We start from the raw sequence: 25,269 nt of genomic DNA on the forward strand, positions 1-25,269 counted from the left end.
CTTTTGTTGCTACTCAGGTGGGCCTCTCATTTGGAGAGCAAAGAGACAGAAAGAAATGCCCGCAGAGCAGGAAAATCTAAAAATGTCTCATGTAAAATATATTGATTGTAAGATACTACCTGAGATCTAATCTTCCAGAGCTGAACCTGTAACCAAGAGTTCACTTTCTGGCCGTATCATGGCTAACTGAAAAGGTTATAGTTGCATTCAAACAATCTTATCTACTACTACTATTATTATTATTATTAAGTTTGGATTTTCTATTACAGAGTCTCTATTTTACTCAGACAAGATCTTCCAAATCTGCACGGAGAGGGCAACAGCTCTTTTTTTTTCAATGATGCTGAGTGGAAAATATTTTCTCCTTTGTTTATTCTATTTTTCCTGTGCTGCACATGAGGATGAACATTCAGAGTATTAAAATAACTCAATCATTGTTTTAAAAAACAAACATGTGCACCCGAGGGGAATAATCCTTCCTGAATTTCTTCCTCAGATCTACCCAGATCCAATTCAGAGAACTATTTTTCTCTTACAGATGAGAGAGGAACAGATGCACACGCTCTTGCTTCTTCATGTTTAAGGTTTTCTTTTTAATTTCTCTTTGATATTTCAAACTGTGTGACGAGTTTCAACTATAAACTCTAAAAAATAGGCTTCTCTTTTCTCAGCAAGGGGGGTTACTCTTCCTGCTGGGAAGGGCAGAAAACAAGCTAATAATGTTAAGGTTTTGTGGAACTTCTCCAAAGTTTGGGATGCAGTGAATTTGCACTTGAAGAGGGACATTAAGGGCTGGTTACTTGGAGGTCTGAACCCTTGGGAGATAAGGGATCACCTCTCTTCCTTTGCATGGAATAGGTATAAAAGTGGCAGAATTAGTACAAAAAGTGGCAGGCAAAGATTTGGAGGGGGAAAAAAAAAGAAGAAAACTAGTTTTTCCTTCTATAGTCAGAGCAATGGATTCATAGCTAGGACACTTGAACCTGCAAGAAATGAACTGAGAGAAAACTGCAGAATAAAAACGCAATCCGTTTCAGGGGAAATAACCCTAATACATTTAATAGTGACCTTTGTGTTCTATAATGTTGTTAATGACACTAATATGAGTTTCTTGAGAAATGAAACTACTTGACAGTTTTATGAAAAGTTTCTAAATCTTGAACAGACATCAATGTAAAATTCCAAATCAATCCCATTATCATATCTGAACCCACAGCACACAGCACTGAACTGGTAAGCAAGTTCCTTACACAAAAAAACATAATAAGGAAGAGCTAAAATTCTTCAAACTCAAGTTACATTGATATTTGATAATTTGGTGATTTTTTCAAAAAACTTACTAATACAATAGGGCACGTCTTTGACTCCTCTGATCTATTTTAATTCAACTTCCTGGTTTAAACATTTTCCATGTACAATTTTTGGTCATAGGGTCTTATTCACTGTCCAGCCTAAGATGTGGCTGCCCCTGCATCCCTGGCAGTGCCCAAGGCCAGGCTGGGCACTGGGGCTTGGAGCAGCCTGGGGCAGTGGAAGGGCAGGGGTGGCTTTGAGGTACCTACCACCCCAACCATTCCAGAATTCTCTGATTCTAAGGAGTTGCAACATTAAACTCCAAAAATCTCCCTTCTAGAGAATGGGTTTTTCCTCCTCATTTACTACCTATGACATTGACACCGCTTACAAAGCCTGAATATTTGACACTAACAGAACTATGAATACCTGGAAAAATAAATTCTCTTCTGAAAAAACTGAAAATGGTCTGTACTCCTTTGGTTTAAATATAAACAGAGATTTTATTACTTGCAAGTATGTGCAATGGCTTTGGTCTTGCTATTGATTTATTTGGTAACTGATATGTATGATGGAAAGAGAGCAAAATTAACATTTTTTTAAAGACTGATGTGAGGGAGGGTAGAAGTGTCTGTACAAGGCTTGTCCCCAGGGTACAGAGGGGCAGCAGCTGGTGTGGAACAGATCCTACTTAGATGGGAAATTCTGGGAAAAGAGGTTGTCCAAGCTCTGCAAGTCAAGACATCCCTGTGTCATGTTAAGACCAGGATTATTTTTTGTTCTGCCAGATATAATGAGGACTACATTGCACCGAACTGAATATATTCTTCTTAATGACTCCAAGCAGGACTGTTTCTGAGGAAAGCCCCAATTGGTCTTCCCAAGACAAGGCAAAAATAATTACAATGTCTCAGATAAATACCCTGAATATTTCAGCTACCAGAACATCCAAGACTACAAACAGAAGGACACAGAGAAACAGGACAAATGAAGGAAAGAAAGGGAAAATACTGCCCACCACACAGGCAGCAGGCAAACCATATTAACAGCGCATTTCCCTGATTTCAATGTATAAAAACACTGAAAAACCCAAAATCCCCAATTAAGACATGAAAGTCAAGTTTAAGGATTAATCAGGAGAATGGTCACAAGTGAAGCCTGAGAATATTGAGAGAGCTTCTCTTTAACAGAAAGAAAAAGCACAAGACTGGAATGATAGTTTTAAATCTATGCAGGAAGGGTAAAAATAGTGTTATGGCAGGTTATGAACTTTTTATTGGTAACTGCTAAGTGTAGAGTGTGATCTCTTAAGCACAGAATCAACAACCAGCCATGGAAAGTGCAAGGAAAGTAAGTAACAAGTTAGGGGCAGGACTTCTATAGAGGTGCTCTATTTTGGGGGTATTCTATATTTTGGGTATTACATCAACCTCAAATTTTTGAGGGCCAGAGAAAAGCACAACTCTGTAACGAATATATTGGTCAAGCACAGAGACAGTAATTTCAGATCTACAGAAAGACTTCCATGAAAAAATATATATATATTGTGACTGGGAAATACCTGCAGATCTCAAAGGATTCCTGGCTATGGTAAGAACAAGGGAAATGAGATACCAAGTTTAAAAAGCTGAGGGCCAGGCAGTCAAAGAGGAAAATAGGAATCTCAATTATCCCAATCTCCTCAAAAGGAAGGGTGTAAGAGAAAGGCTAGGATAGTGATTTGGAGAAAATAAATTTTTGAAGATGTGAATAGATAGAGTTATTAAGATAGGAGCTGTGTTTTTGTTTGGAAATGACCAAAGAGTTAATATACTCAGAGGAAAAGGGGCAGAAAGATGAAAGAGGCTAAAAGGTGAGGAAAAGTCACTGTAGGAAACAATGTAGGAACATCTGGCAAGTCAGGAGGTGAACAGACACCCAAGCCATCAATGGCACTGAAGGAAGCACAGGATGAATGAAGTCAAAAGTGGATCAGATTTTTCATGTGAATAGAACAGGTGAAGTCTGAGTTGGAGAAGGTCCCTCATGCCTGTGAAGGAGAAGTGCCCCAAACACACACAGCGAGGGGTGAAAAGCTGATTACAGACAGTGATGTGGCTCAAGGAAAAGAAAATCAGAAACTTTGTGTGCGTGTGTGTGTGTGTGTGTTCTTATAGAAAAGAAGAATCAAAAACCTTTAGTTATAAATCAGGGGGGAATAGCAATTAATAAGAGAAAGGTGAAGAACTATGCAAAGAACGCAAGAGAAGGAAGCTGAACAACTGCAGCAAGCAGCAGGAGAGCTACAACCCCTTCCTGAACCTGTGACAACAAAACTGAGCAGGGAGAGGGGAGAAGGCAGACCAAAAGAGGGGAAAGGTCACACTGAGTGTTACTGTGCTGTGATTTTATTATTTGCAAGACATGAGTGAAACCATACAGAGCGAAAGATGGGGAGGGCGGCGGCCAAGAGCTCAGCAGAGGCAGAAGCAGGAGAGAGAGAGCCACGGGAGTGTTGGGGGATGCGGGGATGTGAAGCTGCTGGGCGCAGGGATGGCAGAGCTGCAGAGAGAGCCAGAGAGAGAGGAGCTGGATCTGCGTCCAGAGGAAGCGGGGCTGGCCGCAGGATTTCCGCAGGGATCCGGCGCTGCCGCAGCCCGCGGGAGGAAGCGGATGCTGGGAGCCTGCCAGGGACAGCAGTTGGTAGGGGGGAAAAAGAGAGAGGACAGCACAGTTTACCCAAGAGCTCTGTTCAAACATGTGGTTAGAGGAGGACAAACCCAGGAGTCAGAGCAAACAGGGTGAGGACCTGCAGTGTTTGCTCCTGCCGAGCTGGGCTGGCTGGGGATTTAACGTCTTGCTGTCAGACAGCGCAGGGGGGGAAAGCAAATGATGGATGTGCAAGCTGAAAACCACAGCGTTAATTACCTTAAAATATCAATTATCTCCAGAAAATCTCCCCTTTGATCTGGGGAATCCCAGTTTCTCAGTGGTATAAACACACAGAGCTGGAGGCTCCTGAGCTATTCCTGCACATCTGAGCCCCCTTGATCTAGAAGTGGTTTTGATCCCATACTCAAAACCACAACTTCTCAACTAGAACAGAGAATTTTCCATCTTCAGCTTCACAGGTTCCAGCAGGTCAACATTCAAGGAGTTCCCCATTCCTATCTACCACAAAGTTAAATACCTAAATACCCTCTTCCTCCTCCTCCTTCAGTCTCTGTGAGGAGCAGCAATATTAATTCTGAAACATGGAATTGCTTTCAGCACCAGTGCTGCCGAAAGATATGGGTGGGCCTGACATTATTTCACCAACTGAAATCTGAAATTAGGGACAGCTCTGCTGTGAGACATATGGATTATAATGCCTGCATTCATCAGATATATTTATATATGTATGTTTATATATCTCGCAGACATAATTTCAGCTTCACTGCAGTGCAATCCAGCAATAAGTACTATATTTATCTGGAACCAAAAAAATTTTTTAAAATAAGAAAAGGTTCCCTAAAACTATCTAAAAAATTACTTATTCAATAATCACCTGGGAAATTCAACTCCAGGTGCAACAACACTGATTTTTTTTAAGGGCTGTATACATTACCCTGAGGAAAATATTATCTTGGGTCTTGATCAGTTATTCTGGGAGTTTAAATTGCAGGTTTTTTAAGTACTCCAAATCCTAAACAACCTTGCAGCAGACTTTCCAAATATCCAATAAAGCAGCAGTGAAGCAGCAGACTTACAAATCAGGACCTGACAATTTAGGTCCTTGTTCTTTCCCCAGTCCTCCTGAAATTAGCAGGAGGAAATCAGATTTTGCTGGAGAGCAATGAATTTACAAATTTTCATGTATTAGACTTCATGCTGGGAGCAGTGTTTGAGGACCACGTACAGACACAGTGCAACTTCATACAAAAAAAGGGGTTTTATACTAATCAGCAAATAAAAGCTTGCTTCCAGCACACCAGTACAAAAGTACCACAGCACATGAATTACTCAACATAATTCAGCATTTCACTTTGCATCTACAAAAATAAAAGTACTACAGTGACACAGCGTGTGCTGATTGCATATCTTCAGAAATAAAAGGAAAAGAAAACCCCACTGGAAAAACTGAAATACAGAAAAGAATGTCTGCTACTTTAGGCAGCAGATTTAACTTTCTGGATACAATAATGAAGTCTTAATTTTGGGGGTGCTGCTTAATTAAAAAGCTACCAAGACGATCACAGATACAAGCAATATTGGGTGGTTTTCATCAATACCTAGCGCAGTAATTAAAATAATGGCTTTTTCTACAGTTTGACACTGGATAGGGGGCCCATTTCTAAATGCCTTCCATTCCATAACAAGTTCTGACTTCAGTAGCTGCTTCAGTACAAAAACCCCTTGACAATATTAAGCTGCAAACTGCTGAGCAACTGGAACAAAGAATATTGACAGCACTGCTTGGGTCCCCAAAGAGAACATTTAGAAACCAAGTAACTGGAAATGAGACTTGAACCAATTCTATGGTTCATCAAACATTTGCAATAATATTTGATTCTAGTGCAGTTACAGGGAGTGAATCAGAATGTCTGTCAGGATGGGATTAAAAATTAAAGCAGAGGCCTTGGCTTGTCAAGAATTCATGTTGTTAAAGAAAAAAAAAAGGAGAAATATATTTTAAAAGCAAAATCACTGATCAGTGGAGGATAACCACCACAATGTGTGGGTTGAGAAAAGGAGGAGAAAATGTGTGTATTTTGTCAAGGCTGATAGCTAGTCTGAAGTCTGACATTTCAGCATGCTTGAAAGCAATACTTGAGACTTTTTTGACTGTTCTTATAAAGATACAAGTGGTTTGTTACATCACAAAACTGTATGATGGGATATCTGCCTGCACACAGCAAAGCTGACATGACATAAATACATCAACTAACTTACCTTAACACAGCTTCAGAGAAATCAGGACTAAGCTCCCAAACAAAGGGACATAAAGCACAGGTCTGGAATGGTGAGTTATGCAAGGAAAACACAGCTAAAAGAAGAATCTGTGCCTTGCGTTATTTACCACAGATAAAGGTGTTTAGAATGGTCACCTCATCTGTGTGAGTAGCATCTAAGTTTAAAATATTTATTAATATTACTAATTTTAAAATAATAATAATTAAAAAGCAGTAGTTTAAATAATGTTTTTCCTGATCTGTAAAGGAAAGCCATGGTGTTTCAATACTTCATGGGAGTGGGGGGAAGGTGTGACCAAAAGCAACTCTCGTAACTTGTGCCCATTAGTTAAATCAGAATTACAGTTCAATTCTGGCAATTTGTGCAGAATCAATTAACCAGTATGGAAATGCCTTTTTACACAGTAGCCAAATGCCTGCCAGAGTTTGTGAGCCACAGCAGTACCAGGAACAGTAGGTTCAAAACCTCCTTCTCCTTCATACTAAGGAAATGTCCCCAAATGCAAGGAGCACTCCAGTTTCAGATAAAATTATAGGAAAAACTTGAGGAGGCTCAAGGATACATCCTCTGTGTCATGAAAAGAAACCTGTAAGAAACTCTTGTCTTTTTAATTCTTTACAAATAAATATGTTTGGAGATTTCCAAGTTTAATTTACTATAGGTTGGTCTCTGGAAAACAGGGCAAATCATCAATGGCACTTTAAAAACATTGTCCTGTGACTGTTTTTTCTTTTGTACTGACCTTCACTCTGTTTCAGGGCCAGCTCTATTAATTACAATAATTCATGAAGAGTCTAGAATACCAAGTATTTCTGCACTACTCCTACCCTCATGTAATGTAATTTCTAATCAGCACCAGTAAGGGTTTCCTAAGCCTTTTTATTTCCATGGAAATCACACTTTAGGATTAACAACCCCACCAGCATTTTGTGTTTTGGGGCATCTGAAGTTTCCCTGAAGACAACCACAGGAACCAAATGTCACCACCATGAATTCCAAAAGAACTTAAATCAAGTTCAGAAGCCCCAGGATGAAATAAAGCACATAGCAATGGCACAAGAGTTAAAATGTTCAAGGAAATGTATTGTCCACAAGACAAAAGTGGACACATTCTACTTCTGCAGCTCCAGCAGCTCCATGGTTTGCCTACTGAGCAAAAGTGCAACACAGAAATTACTACCAAAAAAAGGCAATTCCAACTTAGAGAATTTTTCTCCTGTTTAGGCAATGGTTGTGCAGAAGTGCTTACACCACCACAAACAGTAATTCAGTTTCTGCTACCAGGCAGTATCTTAACAACTGCAGCATTTTCCAGGCAGTGTTTAATAAAGCTGGAACACATTTTTTAAGGTGGCTTCTAGTCACTAATAAATCTACAATGTAAATGCATGTTTACTTCTTGAAATATTTCCTTTGACCTCAACCTGAAATTATGAAAATAGCGAGCAATCTAATTTGAATTGCTGTGTTTTACTGTAACTTTTCTAAATGGAGAAGCTCTTGACAAAACCAGGATACACCATCTCTTTTATGTGACTGGTTTACAGAGTTTGGTTAATCCAGTATCAGGCCTGTATTAAAAAAAAAAAAAAAAAAAAAGGCTCTTTGTTAAGAGAAGAGATTATTACTACAGATAAATACCCTAACTCAGCCACTTGAACAGGCAGCTTGATTTATGGCAGCTGGAGCACCTCTGGAGTTCATCTCGTGTCAGGAACAGCTGCTGCAGACTCCACATTTTTGTGTTAAAAAAATAAAAGAAGGAAAGAAAAAAAGAACCACCAACAGGGTACTTATATTAACATGTACTGGTAGCTAAAATGTGAGCAGGCATAGCTGAGATTTAATTCATGATGTCAGAATCATCAGAACACAAATTACTACCTGTTTCAGCTCCTGCTCTCATTAAATGTGTTTTTAAGGCACAGAACAAACCCAGAGGTTTTACCACCTTTCAAACCTTATACCTGATGTTAATAATGTTAACTGGGCCATTTCCAGTTGACACCATTAACAAATCATCACTGCTTTGCATTTGGGTAGTGGGGAAATTGAGAAGAAAGAAAATAAACATAGCAAGGTGATAATTTTTTCTCTAATATTTTTTTTTTAAATTGGAGGCTGCTCAAAAGTGAATAATACACTGTTTCTTGAAAGCTTTCTTACCCAGAATCATGAACTAACCAAAAAGTTGCCACTGACAAACACTGCAAAGACTGAGGCGGGGTCTGAGACTCTTCTGGAAGGATGTGAAAGTTCTGCACAACTAAATTTGTGTGTCTATGTGGGATAGAGGCACAGCACAGCTGAACACAGGTATTTAATAAAAAACCACCTCCATAAAGCTCCAGTTCTGTCACTAGATAGCTTGAGAGGTGCCTGAGTGCCACAGCAGCATCACTGACACATTTCATGGACAGATATAGTGGAAAGACAAGTCAGCCACAACTGCTGAAGTTTAGGAAAACACAAAACAACCAAAAATAGGCTTTTAAAAAGAATCTTAAACTACAGGTTGCCCTTTCTAAACCTATTACCCATATTGCACCAAAATGGAAAGTTACGTGTGTTAGTGGGTTCTAGTGGCAACAGAAAAAAGTAGATTTATTAATGATCAATGTTCAAGAACTACCCTTTGGGGTGAAGTAGCATCTGGTAATAGAGCAGAACAAGAAAAACCTATTAAAGCCCTCTTCTGCAATCGCCCTCTTGGACACCTTAGCCTTCAATACTATTTTCTTGTGCTAATTTGGAATTCAGGAAACTGAATAGAAGCAATGTCAGCGTTACTGAGGAAATTTCTTTCTTTTGGTACCTAATTATTTTCCACCATTCACTCAGATCATGTTTTCTAAATAATCAGGCTGAAAAAGATTTTTTTTTCAATAATGAAAGCTTAGTTCCTTGTACAATTTAAGCAACATGATTTAGGGAACAGGAGCTTCAACAAAACCCTTAACACACTATAGTGCTTCAACAATAAATAACAATATCCATCTTGTTCCAGGAAGAAGAAATCCTGCACATTATCAGGACAAGACAGCAAGCAAGTAGCTACACTTTTTTAAGAGGAAATCCAGCACATGTTCTCCATACAGCAGTGGGGGGACAGCAGCTGGAGCAATAAAAATAAAGCAATTGGAAGTGGGATTCACAAAACACCTTATGTATACAGAGTAACACAAAATTATGAAAATACGGGGAAAATAAATAAAATACTATAAATTAGATCATAAGATGGAGCAGCAGCCACTCTTTAACAATTTTGTCCTTGTAAACAGAAAATTTGAGATTTTCTTCACAATACAGATAACTGGAAAAGGGTGTCTTTGCCTCAAATACATAGAAAAAAATCTAGATGAAATAAATTAATCATTTTGCTACAGAGAAATACCTCTAAAACTGAACAGTAAACAGGAATGACCCACTGCATTTGTACTGTTTTCTGTGACCCTGCTACTGCAAACATGTGTGACTCTAATCAGAGTATTCACACATAAAATGCTACTCGACCATGAAATTGTTTGCCAGGCGAGGGCCAGAGTCCCTGATCCTGCTGCTGGACCTGTCCAGGCAGATCCCAACACCTGTGCAGAGCTGGGACCAAGCCAATGGGGCCGTGCTCCATGGGGACTCTCTGCCTGCCTTTACAAACCCCACTGAAATCCTACTCGTGTAAAACTGATTTATTAAGTGAAATGTCACACTCAACTCTATGCATGTGCAGTCTATGCATTTTTCTGCCACTCTTTTAAAAGAAAGGACATTAAAATTCACCTCAGGGGTTAAATTATTCCCTTAATTATCTGCTACTTAATATCTCAGTACATTTCAGACTAAAATTTAGGTTTGCAATATGGAAATCGGACCTGAAAACAGAACTGGAAAATGTTTTCCAGATCCTTTATGTCTCAGAACATAATATTTATTATCTACCTTATAGAGAACTTTGTCTTCCACTTCCTATGTCAGAGGAAACCAGACAGGTCATGCACCTCTTCTGGTGTGAATTATGCACAGAACTACTTTCTTGGGTAAATGAGCCTCTGATGGGTTACAGACTGCTGCATCTGAATTTAGTTACAGGTATCCTCCCTAAGTGGCATAAATCCAGTCTGTGGATGTTGCTGTGACAGCACTTTGAAGATGTACACTGAAGTTAAGGAGGGGTCACAATAAAACAGGCTACAAGGACAGAGTGCAGTGCAGACTTTCACCTTAAGTCAAGTTAAATACTTTTTGTTCGCTTTGATTATTCCACAACCGCCATTTTTCTCTGGAGGGGAGAAAATGGAGATGAAATGCTGTACTTCATCCATCTGTATGCACTACAGGTTTACTGTTTTCAGTGGTTATCATGTTTAGAATGCAGAGATCTCAAAATAAGAAACAAGGTTTCCAAGCTTTCCTCTAAATATGCCCCAATATCCAGAGCTGCGTGATTCTTCCCAAGCACCACATCCTGGGCAGGCCCAAGGAAACACAAGTGCCTGTAACACCCAGGCCTTAATTTTGCAGAAAATTCAAAAAGACCATTATCTGCCCCCTGTGACTCATGTTATGTAATGTGCATCTCATATTTAGTGTGGTGTTTGGATGTGACAGTTCTAGTCAGCCATGGATATCCGTGTTCCCTCCAGAGGCCTCCCTGCCTTTCCTCCTCATTACTTCACTTTTCACCACCTCTCATACGGCATTTGTTGTTCAGCTGTTCTTATTAAGAGCCGCACGTCTCCTGCAACTTGTGATCTTCAGGATTCATCTTTCATCATATTAGAGAGCAGATGGAAGTTGTAAGTCCTTGGATTTTCCAGAAATGTGCTAAGCAAGTCTGAAATGAGTCACTTAGATGTATTAAGGAGCAGTCAAGCTGATAACAAAATCTGTGTTTGGCATATTGTGCAGACATAAGACTCTCACTTTCACTTTTGCTTTTCATGAGGCTAAAGAAGATTGCATTTAGGCAAAGTGCCTCCAGCCTGGGCAAACAGGAAAAGGAAAATGCTTCCCATCAGTGCAACTGTGCTTAACCTGGTGCAGACAAAGGCATGGCCACACACCAGAGGCAGCTCTGCTGTTGCCTTTTTTCCCAGCCTGGAAATGAACCTCAAGACAATTTTAGTAAGCAGGTATTATAAAAGTGGATCTTTATTTGGAGGCCTTCAGGGGCAGCTATGGAAAGATGTCTACAAAAGCCCACCCCACAGGGGTGAGCACATTTTACAGGTGTCAGGAAATCAGTATCATTGATAAAAGCACCAATTAAGAGGACAAGTGGTGATGCAACTCCCCACCCCCAGGTCCAGCCCCTTCTCTGGAGCCCTCCCTTGGCACTGGTGCACTTTGTCCATGACATTATCTCCAAGAGCTGCTCTCAACTTTGGGAGCCAGGAAAGAGCCAAGAAAGCACAGGGGCTTTGTACCCCTGGGGCTTGGAGCTCTGGAATCTTTCTTTTTGTTTAGGGAAAGGCCAGAGAAAATTACTGGGAAATCTAGCCACTGATACAATAAGCTACAGAGCTACAAATAAATGTGCAAAGAATACAGAGAAGATAGAAAAGAAAAAAGGCAAAAGCCAAATGGCATCCCTGCAAAGGCACAAAATGCCCTTGTCCTCAGCCCAAGGAGATCTGACCAGCTGAAGTGGGACTGTGCAAATCCTGAACCATAAACATCAGGAGGGACCCTCTATGGAAGATGAACCACAGGAGGAAGAGCACGAGGGGGAGGAAGAGTCAGCAGAGGGAGCAAGCACTGGCAAGGCTGAACCCAGCACTTGCTCCCTATTGATCAAGTGTTTGTGCTCTGTTGATGTAAGGCATTATGTACAATCAGTGTTAAATATTAATGCCAGAAAATGTCCAGCTCTACATTCTGAGTTAGTCCATTTAACATTCCCAGTGTTACTAAGCTACAGCTTGACCTCTTTTAGTGATGTTCTGGAGTGCTGTAAGAACATATTGTGTGCACTCTGCCATGAGTAAGGATGATCTGTATGTCAACAGTGACAAATAAAATGTTTCTAAAACAATTACTAAAACAAAAGTTTGGAAACAGGACATTTCTCAATGCTACTTAAACTTACAGGAGACGCAATGTCTAAAATCCACAAGGTTTGCACTTCTGTATACTGAATAATTTGAGAATTAAACACATCCTATGAAGTGTGTGTATGTGTAAGTGCTTTCATTTGTAAAAGAAAAAAATATCTCTCTCCTCTGAAACCTTGATTTTAAGTTCACTCCAAATGGTAAAATTTAAAATTTAAACTGCAATACAGCTTTCACTATGGTAGCATAAATAATCCATTTGAGCAAATGAAAAAAATTAAAATTTGAATGAGCAGAGTTCATTCAATTGCAAATCATTTTACACAGGATACATTTAACAACATTACTCTAAGAAACGGCTGAAGTTGAAAGTTCTTCATCAGGACAACCACACAGGAAAAGAAATTGCACTGCCCTGGGACTTCCATTGAACTGGTCAGAAATTTCCTGTGGAGCCTCCTTCCAGACAATGACACATCACATCTTTAGAGCAGAGGACCTCAGCTTTATTTTAATTATAAAGAAAGCCCCTGACTTCAGAATGAAGAGAAATGAATCCACAGAGACACCTGTCAAGAACTAAAGTATCTAGTAAGTTAACAGTCTGTCTATCCATGTTTAAAAAAAAAAAACAAAAACAAAACCAAAAAAACTTACAACCACATTTTACCTGTGTTTTTTTTTTAAAGTTAAGCTACTCTAGAAGGTTGTGAAGCAGCCTGAGCATTCCAGCCACTTCCCTTTGCCTTTCAGCCTCACCCTGTGAATTCCACATTATCTCCTCAACCACTCACTTCTCCCTTAACTTCCTGTGCCTTCACATCCCCCTCCTCTCCTCCAAGCAAAAGAAACCCAAATTTTGTCCCCTTTCATGGATTTGGCATGGTTCTACAGACAGTGTATATAAATGTTTTTGGTGCTCCACTCTAAATAAATACTATTTTTCACACAGAATGTTCCCACAGCCTGCCCTCATTAAAATGGCTGTTATCTCCCATTGTTTTCAATGGAAGTTAAGCTAAAATGGTTGTTAGAGAAGAGGGAAAAGAAAGAAATGTGTCCACTGCCTCCCTCTGGGAACCATGAAAGAGGAGCTAAATTACCTTTGGGGAAATGGTGGTTCCTTATCCTCTGTGAGGCTTCCACTGAGCTCAAACTAATTAACTATTTTACTTCTTCTAAATTCCAAGGAAATTAAATATTCACTCAAAGAAGAGCAATTGGAATTTTGGGGAGGAAATGCTGCTTGTGCTCTCTGAAACAAGTGGCTGAATTCTCACATTAAAAGAGAAGAAATGCACAAAATTACCTGGGAAATTACCTCTATAAAGAGAAAAATTATGTTGGCTGTAAGAAGCAACACATTTCTGTATCAGAACTTACAATTAACATTTGTGACACAGAGCAGTTCAAATCCCACCATTTTATTTTCTACTAATTTATGGGAAGGAATGATGAAGAAGGATGGTATGAGCAGTACAAGCACATCTTCCCCCTTCATGAAAATGTAAGAACAAGAATTTAACTGGGGAATTTCTTAGTAGGAAACAGGAAATTAATCCTGATTTTCCTGCAAAGAGTCTCTGCAATCCAAGGGGAGTACCAATTGCTCAACTTTGAAAAACTTCTGGTGAGCCAAAACCAGTCTCATACTCTTGGAGATCCAGTGCAATATTCTGATATTCACTCATAAACACCTGACACCAGGCAATGTTGTTTGCAGACTTTGAGAGCTGGAGCAAGCTTTTAACCAATCCTTTTCCACACTATTAATGAACAGCTACTGAGCAATAAAATTAAGGAGATGGGAGGCTGAGGCAGCCCAGCTCGCCTGTGTAAATTCTACGCAAGACCCTGAGGTGGTGACCCACCCTGTCTTCCCCAAACCTGCCAGTGACACTGGCCTTCATGCAGACAAAACAGTGTCCTACACCAAGGTCAAGAATCCTAAACATTTATCCAGTTCACATTCACTGCATTTTGGGCTGCACACACGAGAAAGTCAAGGATGCACCACCTTGGGAGATTACACCAAACAGTATTCTGCCAAAATTATGGTTTGTTAATTGTTTACTGTTGTGCAGTCTTTAACCATATGGATTTACTTAATGTGTTCAGGTATGGAATTTCAAAGCAAAAGCAAATTCTTTGTTTTCTCCTGGTTTCCATATCTAAGAACATATTTTACCTGAACACTGTGAGACATGATCTCCACAGAATGAAAAGAGCAGTAAAGAAAGCCACTTCATTCAAAATTAAATATGAATACTTACACAAAAAGAAAGAATATAATTTTAACAATGAATGTATGAAAGGAAATTCTTTTCAGTTCCCTATTAACTACAAAAAGAATGCTATAGCCACTTGATAAATTTCTTCTACTTTTAAGAAATAACCTGTTCTCTACCTGGATACAGGAGGTATCTTACAGAGTAAACAAATCAATAGTCTGAAGAATATATTCTGAGGGTGAAATCACTGACTTAGTGATGATCAGTAAATATGCAAATGGCCTTCCAGAACTTTGTGGAACTCAGGTAAGGAACTAACAGGTAACTCAGATCTGCAGCACTGCCTCTGGAACAAAAGCCCTGGAGCAAAGCAGGACAACTGGTCTTTTTTTGCCCTTCTAGGGGAGGATAAGGATGATGGGGAGTTTTTTCCCTTAATTTCTGTTTTAAGCAGAAGGAGTTTAAAATGCATTCTCTACAGAAACTGACAGCTGGAAAGCAGACATAGAATTCCATTTTCAGCAATAAAGCTAGAAGCAAAAGCTGCCCTAGCAAGGCTGCCAGCAGAAGGTCGCAGTAGCAAGAGATGGGTCAGGCAATCAAGAATGAAAACAAGTTCCTCCACCCCTGATGCACAAAAGGCAGAGAAGGAGGACAGCAGCTTAATGAAACCAGAAACAAAACAGTTCTTTTGGGAGAACAATCTCATGGGCTTTTCATGGTAATCTGTAGTCCAAAATAGACATAAAAGTATTCACAACTCCTCAAATACTGAGTATTGATAATGATAAGTTAAGGAGACTTGGGGCATTTAGGGTGTGCAAGTGCCTCTTAGTTCTGCTGAACTGAGATGGGTGTAGAGAACAAAGCAGTAATTTCTCTCCCCATAAAACATAGAAATAAATTCAGAGACCCAACTTTTCTGGAGAGAGGTGCACAGAGATTGAGCACGCACCTCAAATGTCCAAACACTCTGCTCAGCAACTTCTAGGAAAATTCTATTTCTCTACTTATGACCTTTAAAAGGAATAATCTCGACAAAACCAATGACAGCGTTGTTTTTGATGCACTCTACAACCCTCTGTCACAGAGCTCAGCACTGAACTGCGCCAACAGGGCAGAGGGGATGTGGGCCCAGCTCATTTCAGTCTCTGGATCAAGGAGTGTCTCTGGTTTGTTACCCTGTGCATTATCTGGAATTCTTCTGGGAGGTATAAACACAAACCAGACACCATTGCCTATAGCACAAGTTATCTTTCAAAGAGCTGTGGAGAACTAATCAAACCTTAACTGGAAAGTAATCAAGATTTTAATACAGCTACATGTGAGAAACAGTGTACCCCTTCTTTGCACCAGCCCCACATGGAAAATCTTCCACTGCCAGGAGTATGAGATAACAGGAGCACAGGAATTTCTGGAGAGTAAAAATATCTTAACTGCTATGTACAGAAATCATCTTGTAAGGAAGGATTTTCAGGTACCACCCCTTTCAAACCCAGAGATGGGGATGAATGATCAGGCCTGAGGAAGAGCAGGATGGTCGTTTGTGGCCATCAGAACATGGGATACTGCTAAAAATCCAGTTTTTGTTTCCCCTGTTGGACACAGTTTTCAGCTTGGAAAGAAGTGGGAAGAGTTGCATGTTGGAATGTGCTTCTCCCAGCAGAAGATCTCAAAATGTGGAAAAATGAGCTCTTAACTAGAGAGGTGAAGAAACCATTCTACAGTGAAGACTGAATTTTGCCTCAGACCATCCATGTACATGATTTTTCACAAGACTTCAAAGTGTGCAGAAATGTTCCTCCAGGAAAAAGTAAAGTAACAGGTACCTGGAAAAAAATCACGGGGATTTTTCTGCTTCAAATGAAGCTACTCCTACTGAAATGCCTGCAGTATTAACAGGCTGGGTGAGCAAGCAACAGTTTTCTTTCCTGAGTCACCTGAAACAATTTCCAATTCTACATAATATATCGTAAAACTTCCAGGCCAGGAGCTATCTCCCAGATCCAGCACATCCACATTCATGACATGCATTTTTTCAAGCCTAAAAAAAATGATTAAAATGTACCTAATCAGTTCATAACCCTGTTCACTCAGAAGGAAACATATCCAGTGGCAAATCTTGACAGAAAATAAACATAAAATCCATTTTAAATACGGGGGAACTACAAATACTTAAACTCAGGATGAGTATGGAAAATCTTCTCTATAAAGCCAGAATTGGGGTTTGCTTTTCTATTTAGTGGATTTTTAGTAAGATGAGCATTGTAGTGCTGCAAGCCACAACACGCTGTCTGAGGGGAGAGAGAAATCAAACGGCATTGACCTCAGAGTTGCATTTCAGATAATGTAAAGCTTGTAAGTAAACTTGAAGAAACTCAGTTTTTCTGCGCATTCATTTCATGAGTCAACCTGTGTGTTCCTGCCTGACTCGCAGCTATGTTGAGTGAGGCAGCAATATTTCCAAATCATTAAATCATCTGCAAGTGCTTTCCTCCTCCATCAAGCATTCCTAAGCCTTTCTCTCTCCACAAAAGCAAAGACAAGATTATTTCCTCTCCAAACACAGCCCACTCAGCTACAGCTGCCATGTCTGCAGCAGCCAGACCACGCACCCCTTCAGCAGGAACGGTTTTTCTTAGGTCAAGTGGAACACATGCCTAATAAAGAATTCTGAATTGCTTGCATGAATTAATAAACAAGCCTTCTGTGCTGTTTTGTACGTACAATAACAGTTTTTAGATACGACAGCACAGCTACAAATGCTCTACTACTTGACCTGCAATGTAGCAGCAGAGTTTTCATTTAGCAGCCCCGGCAGGCTCGGCAGGAGGAAGAATCCAGCAGCAGCTTCTGATGGTTCCCACTGATGGTGGGATTTTGACCTCTCCACAGTCAATGGCAAGACACTGTGTGGATCAGGATTTCACTCACTGCATGTTCATCGTCCTCTGCCGTGAGATCTGCTTGGCTATATCCTAATACCACTTTCTTGTTTTTTGACACGAGCTTACCTTAAAATGCTACCTTAAAATACCAGACACAAAAATCATAATGAAGACTGTCCTAAGCAAAACCTAAGTGAAACCTAAGCGATAACAAGGAGCATTGTGAGTCTTGTGAGGGATTAAATGAATTTATCCCAACTGTGACAAAAACAATGCAGAGTTTTTCCTGCATTAGGAAGAAAACACTAGGCAAATAAATTTCTGAAGTAAATCAAACTGTTTCTAAAATAAATGTTCATCCTGTCTTGATGTGCAAATAGAATCATACCATGATTTTATCTTTTCTTCACCAAGCATGACTTTATACAGTAAGTTAAATATTCAATCACAGAATTGTAGGACACACTGAACTTGCAGTTTCTCACTTTTCTTGAATTATGACAATACACATCATAAATGAGCAGTAAGGCCATCCAAGGCCTGTAGAAACGCTAATGGAACATGCTAAAGGAGGTTTCTAACTACTTTGATTCACCTACCCAAATTCCTAGTATACCTCTAAATTTAGACTCAATAGTGGACTTACTGATCACTTAAACTCTCCTGAGCTGAAAAGGAGTTTGTGGACTCCTTTTAGACTCCAAATACTTTTTCCCTGAAAATTTCCTCTTGCTGATCGTTCTGTTTCACAATTTCGTTTCATAACAATATTTACATTTTTTGAATTTTTGGCGTTTGTTACATACACTGAATTTTGAGAACACAATGTCCTCCACTGAAGTCAACTGTTGTGCTTTGGATCTGCCCAGATTTAAATCTCTAATGTCATTCCTTACGGCCTTACACTATTCCTGTAAAACAACTGCTCCTTCAGTGAGGAACTAAACCTTCCTCTAATAACAAGGAAACAAAATACTAAGTAGCTAATACTAATAGCTAAGTCTTTTCTTTTTCCAACAACTTTTATTTACAACAGATTAGCACAAAATGACCACAAGTATTGTGCTTGCAAGAGATACCTAATTTTTAGTTTGAGGAATGTACCTTGCTAAGTTGGCTGACCTTAACAACTCTGTGGGTACAAGACGTCCTTAAAACTTTGTTTCTCTCTTTGATAATTATTTCTTTCATTAGTTATGTTTAGTGGTCAGCATAGCCTGGACATGACTTGTGCAACATTGTCCAAGCTCCTTAACCAGTCACCCTCACAATTTAATCACCACTACAGGGTGTTAAAGAGACATTGGTGAAAGATGCTGGACATCTCTGATTGTGCTGATTATACATTCAGAGTCTAAGATGTTGTTTACTGCAAATAAACAAGAAGGCAAGATCACCCTTAGCTCACACACTGTAGGATGCCAAGCCATTACCAGATTTTGACAACAGAAAATGCAAAATGGTCACTTTGCTGAATCATTTCTGTTGTTCCCAAACTGTGTTTATAAGACACTGGGATAGAACAGCGTAATGTCAGTTCTGTCCGTAGAAATATGTTTTGGCAGAAAGTAGACACTATTTGTGAGACAGACCTGGAAAAGACTCAAGGAAAGAGGTTTCACAGTTGTATTGTGAGAACTCCTCTCACTCAAGACTCCCCTGTCGTGTTTTGAATGAAGTCCCAAAGGCAGCAAAACTGTCATGAAACTTCTACCCTTTATTCCTCCTGTTGTCTTTGACCAGCTGATTTTACATTTAACTTATTCTACATTGCTTGACTGTTTATTAGGGTGAAAAATCTCCAGGCTATTTCAGGATACAAAAACATATGAACCACCCCAGTTTCAGCCAGGGTGGTGCTGACAGAAGCCAGAGATCAATTCCATCTACAGAACAGTCTTTTCTTTAGCACTGACAGAACACAGATATTTGGGCAGGTCACATCCATGTTTCCATCAGTCCTGTGCCTTTGTGACCAGCCTCATGTGTCCATGGCATGAGGGACAGAAGGACACTCTTTATTCTGCATTAACACACAGGACAGCACCTTGATCTCTGAGACAGCTTCCAGGAGTCACCCATATCGTGCTGGCAATAAAGAATTAGGAACTCCTACTTCTAAAGTATCCCTAGGAAACTGAGAGTTACATATAAACAACACCTGTGTTTTTGAGCCGCTGCAGTGCACAATACTTCTCTATCACATTTATACATGCACAGTTAATGAAGCCATGGTAAAGACAGACACAACTTACATAGTCATGAAAGGCTTTTGCTTCACTTGAGTGTTCACATGTTTCTCGTCTTTCTGGAGCTGCACAGTAGAGATCCCAGAACACACTGCAAGGGAGAGGTTACAGGGATGGTGAGAGTGTCACTGTCATCTCATGAGCATTTTATGGCATACACACACCCCACATGGATGTTCCTATACAGAAACGTCACTGTCTCTCCAAAGAATGAGAACACTCCCCTCTAAGGAAGAATTTAGATTTGTAAATCATCTGTGAGGAACAAGCCCTGCCATCTGATCTCTGAGGCAAGCAGTGCTGTACTCCTTTAACACCACTGCACCACACACCAAGAATCTGGTGTAATATATATGAATACAACGTGTATTACTGTGCACTTAATCTTATCCCTCCAGCAACTGCTCAAACAACTTCCACAAAGCATGGGAAGGAATGAATTCGTAATAATATGGAAAGGAAAGAAAACTGGGAATCCTTCCATGGTCAAGGTTCCTGGAGCCACAGAACAATTTGGATTAGAAGGATTTTAGAGCCCATCCAGTCTCCAACAACTTCTACTATCCCAGGTTACCCTAAGCCTCATCCAGCCTGGCCTTGGGCACTTCCAGGGATGGGGCAGCCACAGCTTCTGTGGACAAATGTCCAGTGCTGTGCTTAAACCAAAGCTCCCTGAGAATCTGATGCCTGGGCAAGCACAAAAAATGCATGGGCATCTTCTTAGGTCATAAAGAATAAAAGGAAGGGTATCATGGCACATAATCCCATTGGTCTTCCCCACAAACTCCTTCAACTATACTTATATACCAATCAGTTCTACCACAAAGTTTCTGGAATGAAACTGTGTCTATGCTAGAATGACTTAATAATATATTTGAATAATAAAATTTGTTGGAGTTTCATAGCGGTTTTTTACTGGTTTAGACTTAATCCTCTATAACTTAATCCAGCACCATAATAGGGATTTATGGACAATTTGAGCACTCTGCTGCAGACAATCAAAATTAAGGATAATGCAGACATTAGGGATAAAAGGGACACGTTCTTGCCAGGCTTCCATCACACAGCAAGGGCTGTGAAAGAATGGCCAAAGAAGGATACCCCACTTCCCATGCAGCTGTGCAAATCACTTGGGTTCAAATGGGACCATTTCCAAACCTGTGAATTCTTGTACTCCTGACAGCTGGGCATATTCTCTGCACTTCTGCATTTCTTCAAACACAGGCTTTTGGATAGACTAAAATAATGAATAAATACCATGGCTACACAGCACTGCCTATGAGCACTCTTCTCCCCTGGGGAATTCTACACACACAGCTGTGGACTGCAGACTGAGCAAGCTCACAACAACTCAGTCTCTGTATTTACTGTGTTTTCTTTCCAAATGCAACTATTTATGATATGTAGAATGACCCCTTAGCTGCAAAATGTGCTGGAAGGTGGTGAAGAAGGAAAGCCAGGCCACCTCCTTTCTTATCAAAGCTCTATGCAGTATTTCTTTTTTTCTGTATTCAATATCCAGTATCTTTTTCTGTTATTTCGTTTTCTGTATCTAATTTTCTGTTATTTTATTCCTTAACAACAGAATGCTCCTTAATCCTGATCCTCTTTTTTTTTTTTTTACTGTGTTCACCTGAATTTCTTGCCTCCAGCAGCTGGAACTGGACATCAATATATTCTAGGAAAATCAGAGGAGAAGAAAACTGGTACTTACCACCACCAGGAATGCAAGAATCCTGGGGGCTCCCCCAGTGTGATGTTTTTTTCCCATCTTATCTAAAATAAAATGATAAAAACAGAGGTGTACATTGTGATCATTGTGCTGGCATTTGATCATTGTGACTAAAAAATACTACATAATTCAGATAGAAAAAGGATGAGGAAGAGAAGATTCCACAGTTATGAGACACTTTATGGTCATCAATTTGGATGCCCTATTTACTTACTTTTCTATATTTATTGATATAGCTGATCCTTTAAATTAGCTCCTAAATTAGCTCCTCTTGTGCTAGGGGAGCATAGTTTAGAATTTTATTCTTTGGGTTTTTTTTTAAATTCTGAGTATATTGTGTACTACTTTAAGGTCCAAAATGCATGATTAAAGAAGTGATTATGAAGTACCGTTGAAAGCTGAGATCTTTTCCCACTTGCACAGGAGCGATGCTGTGGATTCAGCAGGTGGCACTCTTCCCCCCGCAGCCAGGGCCAGCAGTGTTTTATAATCCTCTAGGAGTGCTTCAGTCGCAGGTAATGTGGCCAAAGGCGCTGCCACAACCCAGCTCTCCCACCCGCCAGGGAACACGCACAGCTGCTCTGCCTTGCTCTCCTGTGCTGGCAAGCTCTCCTCAACACCTCTACTGCCTGGGACTTCCTTCCCACCACGGAAACTGGGTCTGCTTGGGGCTCTTTTCAAAGGAAATGCAGTTTAAGAACTGTCAGCTCCTGAATTCAAACTTTTGTGGTTGATCAGGGAACCCATCAGACAACACCAATCGCAGCAACAGCATCTGTTTCTCTGCAAAACTTTCCAAATGTGGTACCCTAACTATAATCACACAACCACCTTTTCAATGCCAGTCGGTAGCTTGTCCTTAACTCCAAAATTTAATAGTTTGGGCTATCACAAAGCCCACACAACACTGTCCAGAAGAATGTGTCATGTTAGAACCTGGTGGATCTTTGGTGCATACTTTGCATTGTGTGCACTGCAAACTCCTCTAGTTACAATGACACACAGCATAATTTCCTGTCCAACTCTCTTAAAAAGGAGTTGTAAACAGCACAAACCATATTCTTCTCTATAGATAGAAGCAATGGCAGACAAGAAGAAGGTTATTTTAATTAAATGCTTAAACAGCCTTAATATCAAAGAAATTTAAAGTGACAGATCTATATACAAATATGTAAAAATACATAAAAGCATACTATTAAAGGTGGATATAGTGTTCATACTGCCAGGGTCCTTCCTAAAGCTGGCATTTTTTAGAGAGACTTAAGATTCTCAACTTGCACTTGATTTCCACATCCAGTTCTTAGGAAATTCAAACCCATGCAAGTTTTGTCAATACAGAATATGTAGCTCATATGCCTAAAATGTTGCTTGGACTTACATGGAAAATCCATATAGAAAACCTCAAACCTAATGCAGATCATATGAACAAAACTCTTTAAAAATAATTATGATATTTTAAATTGTCTATAAAGATAACATTGAGTCACTATCACTTGAGTTGGTAAAGCTGGCAGAATGAAAACCAACATCCCTCACACAGTAGCTAATACACAAAAAACATATTTCACAAAGTTCCTGAAGTGCTTAAGTGCCCAAAGTTCCTAAAGTGCTGGCAGGAAAAAGTGATGAACATTTGGAAGCCAAAGCCACTACAAAGGTATGACACACTCTTCAAATACACTTCTCTGAGGAACAGCTGCTCCTCATGCACCCTGGGAATGTCTTGGAAAGACTTGTATTAATAATCAGGAACACACAGTACCTCTGAGAAGGTTCAAAATCACATAATGAAGAGATGCATTGTACAACCAGAATGAAAAAGGGGTTCCTGAAGCAGAAATTTCATTTGCTTAGCAGTAAAAATTATGTCTGTGAAGAACACCCACATTATGTTTAAGCAGTGATTGTTTTCTTCAAAGCAGGGCCTGGTGAGGAAATTACCCAATTCAGGTCTTTTGTGGGTCCTGGGACATATGTCATCTTGAGAAACTGACTGGGAGGAGGAGACTGAAGGGAATGTGGAAGTTTGGGACTCTTTTAAAGGATTTTTGTTTTGTTTTGTTTTAAATATCCGTACTTGTGTCTAACATAGCAGATGCAGTCTGTCTGATCAATGGGACTTATGAAGAATTATTATTTATGAAACAAACAAACAAACAAACAAACAAAACCCCAAAACCCCCAAAAAAACAAAAAGCCCCAACCAAACAAACAAAAAAAACCACCACCACCACCACCAACAAAAAAAAACTTCATTGTCAAGTATGATTGAGCTCAAAGCCAGAGAATGATTAATGGGAAATGCCCACCAACCAGGTCCAGGCCAGGCTAATGGCATTATCCAAGGCTGGAATCTGATTTCCAGGATAGAAAATATGTGGGATAAAAATCAGGTCTTCAAGAGAAGCATACAAAAGTCAAACTAGACACAAAAGCATGACAAAAACACTGGGATGCTGAGGACAACCATCCCTAAGTTACAGAGTATCACAGTGGATTCATGGATATCCAACTTCTATTTTCCTTTAATATGGTCCCATTCCTCTGAGTCACAGTCCCTGGCAGATCTGTGAGAGAGGGCTCTTAACCTTTATCCACCACTGGCTGCCCTACAGCTCAGACAACCTGCGTGTGCTCTTCTTTTAAGCCCCAACACTCAGCTTTAATCTCAACTGTTTAACTTAAAAATGAAACCCACCCAAACTGAGAGAGCATCCAGCCCAGCAGTCACAGAACCATTCACAAGAACTGCCAGCACATTTACCCACCTGCACTGCTAATCAGTGAGGGAAATAAACTCACAGCTTGTACCTCATACCCACTCTGGGCACTACTAATTGTCCCTGACCTGTGTTTACCACCTCTTGGTGAGTACAAGTCTTATTCTTAAAGATTTGATATATCCTTATGTTTCAGTGTTCAGACCTGAGAACTTCTCTGTAACTCAAGACTGAATTAGTTCTAAAAGCTGAGTTTCCAGACACTGTATTTAATGTTTTCAGGAAATCCAGATGTCATACCAGCTATGCTTCTGCCAACAGTTCATTTTGCAAAAACATCATAAAAACAAAGTGAGCAAAATTTACCTTGTGCAATGCATTATTTACAAATGACAGCTGTTTTGGAAAAGCCAAGATGATACTCTACATTATTTTCTCTTATTTTTCCAGTGTTTTACCACAGAGATAAAACAATTGTCAAAAACATGCTTTATTATAAATGTAAACCGATCCTACTACCATCCTACCCTTTTTCCTTATCTGTGCTTTGTCAGTTTTGTGTGAACATCACACAAACAAACAACTCTCTGGATTTTCATTTTCCCCTCTTCCATCTCCAAAATGTCATCATCAGCATAATAATTTAATTAGTTTTTGGAGGAGGATCACTTAAAGCAGCAAATGTTCCTAGGACAATATCTTGCCTATTTTTTCCCAACTTCTGCTCACTATTCCTATTACTACTACTACTACTACTACGCTATTGTCATTATTATCAATTACTGTTGTTGTTGTAATTATCTTATATGTTCTTGTCAAAGATAAAAAACAATAATAAACCCAGAAGACTTCAATGTGTTCAGCATACATTTTTATCCTAGGGCAAAAGTAAAATGCTGATGAGACACAATTTACTTCAACCTTCACAAGATGCATACAAAGTCTTTGAAAATACTCTTAAAAAATCCCAAAACTACTGTGTAAAGGTAAAAATTCCATTAGCAGTTGAAAGTGTTTAAAAAAGCAGGACCTAAGTGGTTGTGGCCGTCATTGATTCAACAGATGAAAAGAAGTGAAGTGGTTAAAAGCATGGTGAGAGCAGAGAGAGATCAGCAGTGCTTCAGAGAAGGAGAACTGATAGTGTATGACAGTGGGATGTAAAATACATTTAGAA

At 39.7% G+C, this 25,269-nt stretch overlaps 1 protein-coding gene across 4 annotated transcripts in view; it reads right to left on the reverse strand.

Annotated features, from left to right (window-relative positions):
* The window catches only part of SSBP2 (single stranded DNA binding protein 2), a 135,952-nt gene that overhangs the window by 78,792 nt on the left and 31,891 nt on the right, over nucleotides 1-25,269 (reverse strand). For all 4 annotated transcript variants that reach the window (XM_063179884.1, XM_063179882.1, XM_063179885.1 and 1 more), the window contains exons 3-4: nucleotides 21,358-21,419; nucleotides 19,650-19,734 (exon numbers count right to left, since the gene is read on the reverse strand). In XM_063179884.1, coding sequence (XP_063035954.1) covers nucleotides 19,650-19,734; nucleotides 21,358-21,419 — 147 coding nt within the window. The remainder of the gene's footprint in view (nucleotides 1-19,649; nucleotides 19,735-21,357; nucleotides 21,420-25,269) is intronic.

This window comes from Melospiza melodia, chromosome Z (genome assembly GCF_035770615.1).
Source record: "Melospiza melodia melodia isolate bMelMel2 chromosome Z, bMelMel2.pri, whole genome shotgun sequence".
Classification (NCBI taxonomy): Eukaryota; Metazoa; Chordata; class Aves; order Passeriformes; family Passerellidae; genus Melospiza; species Melospiza melodia.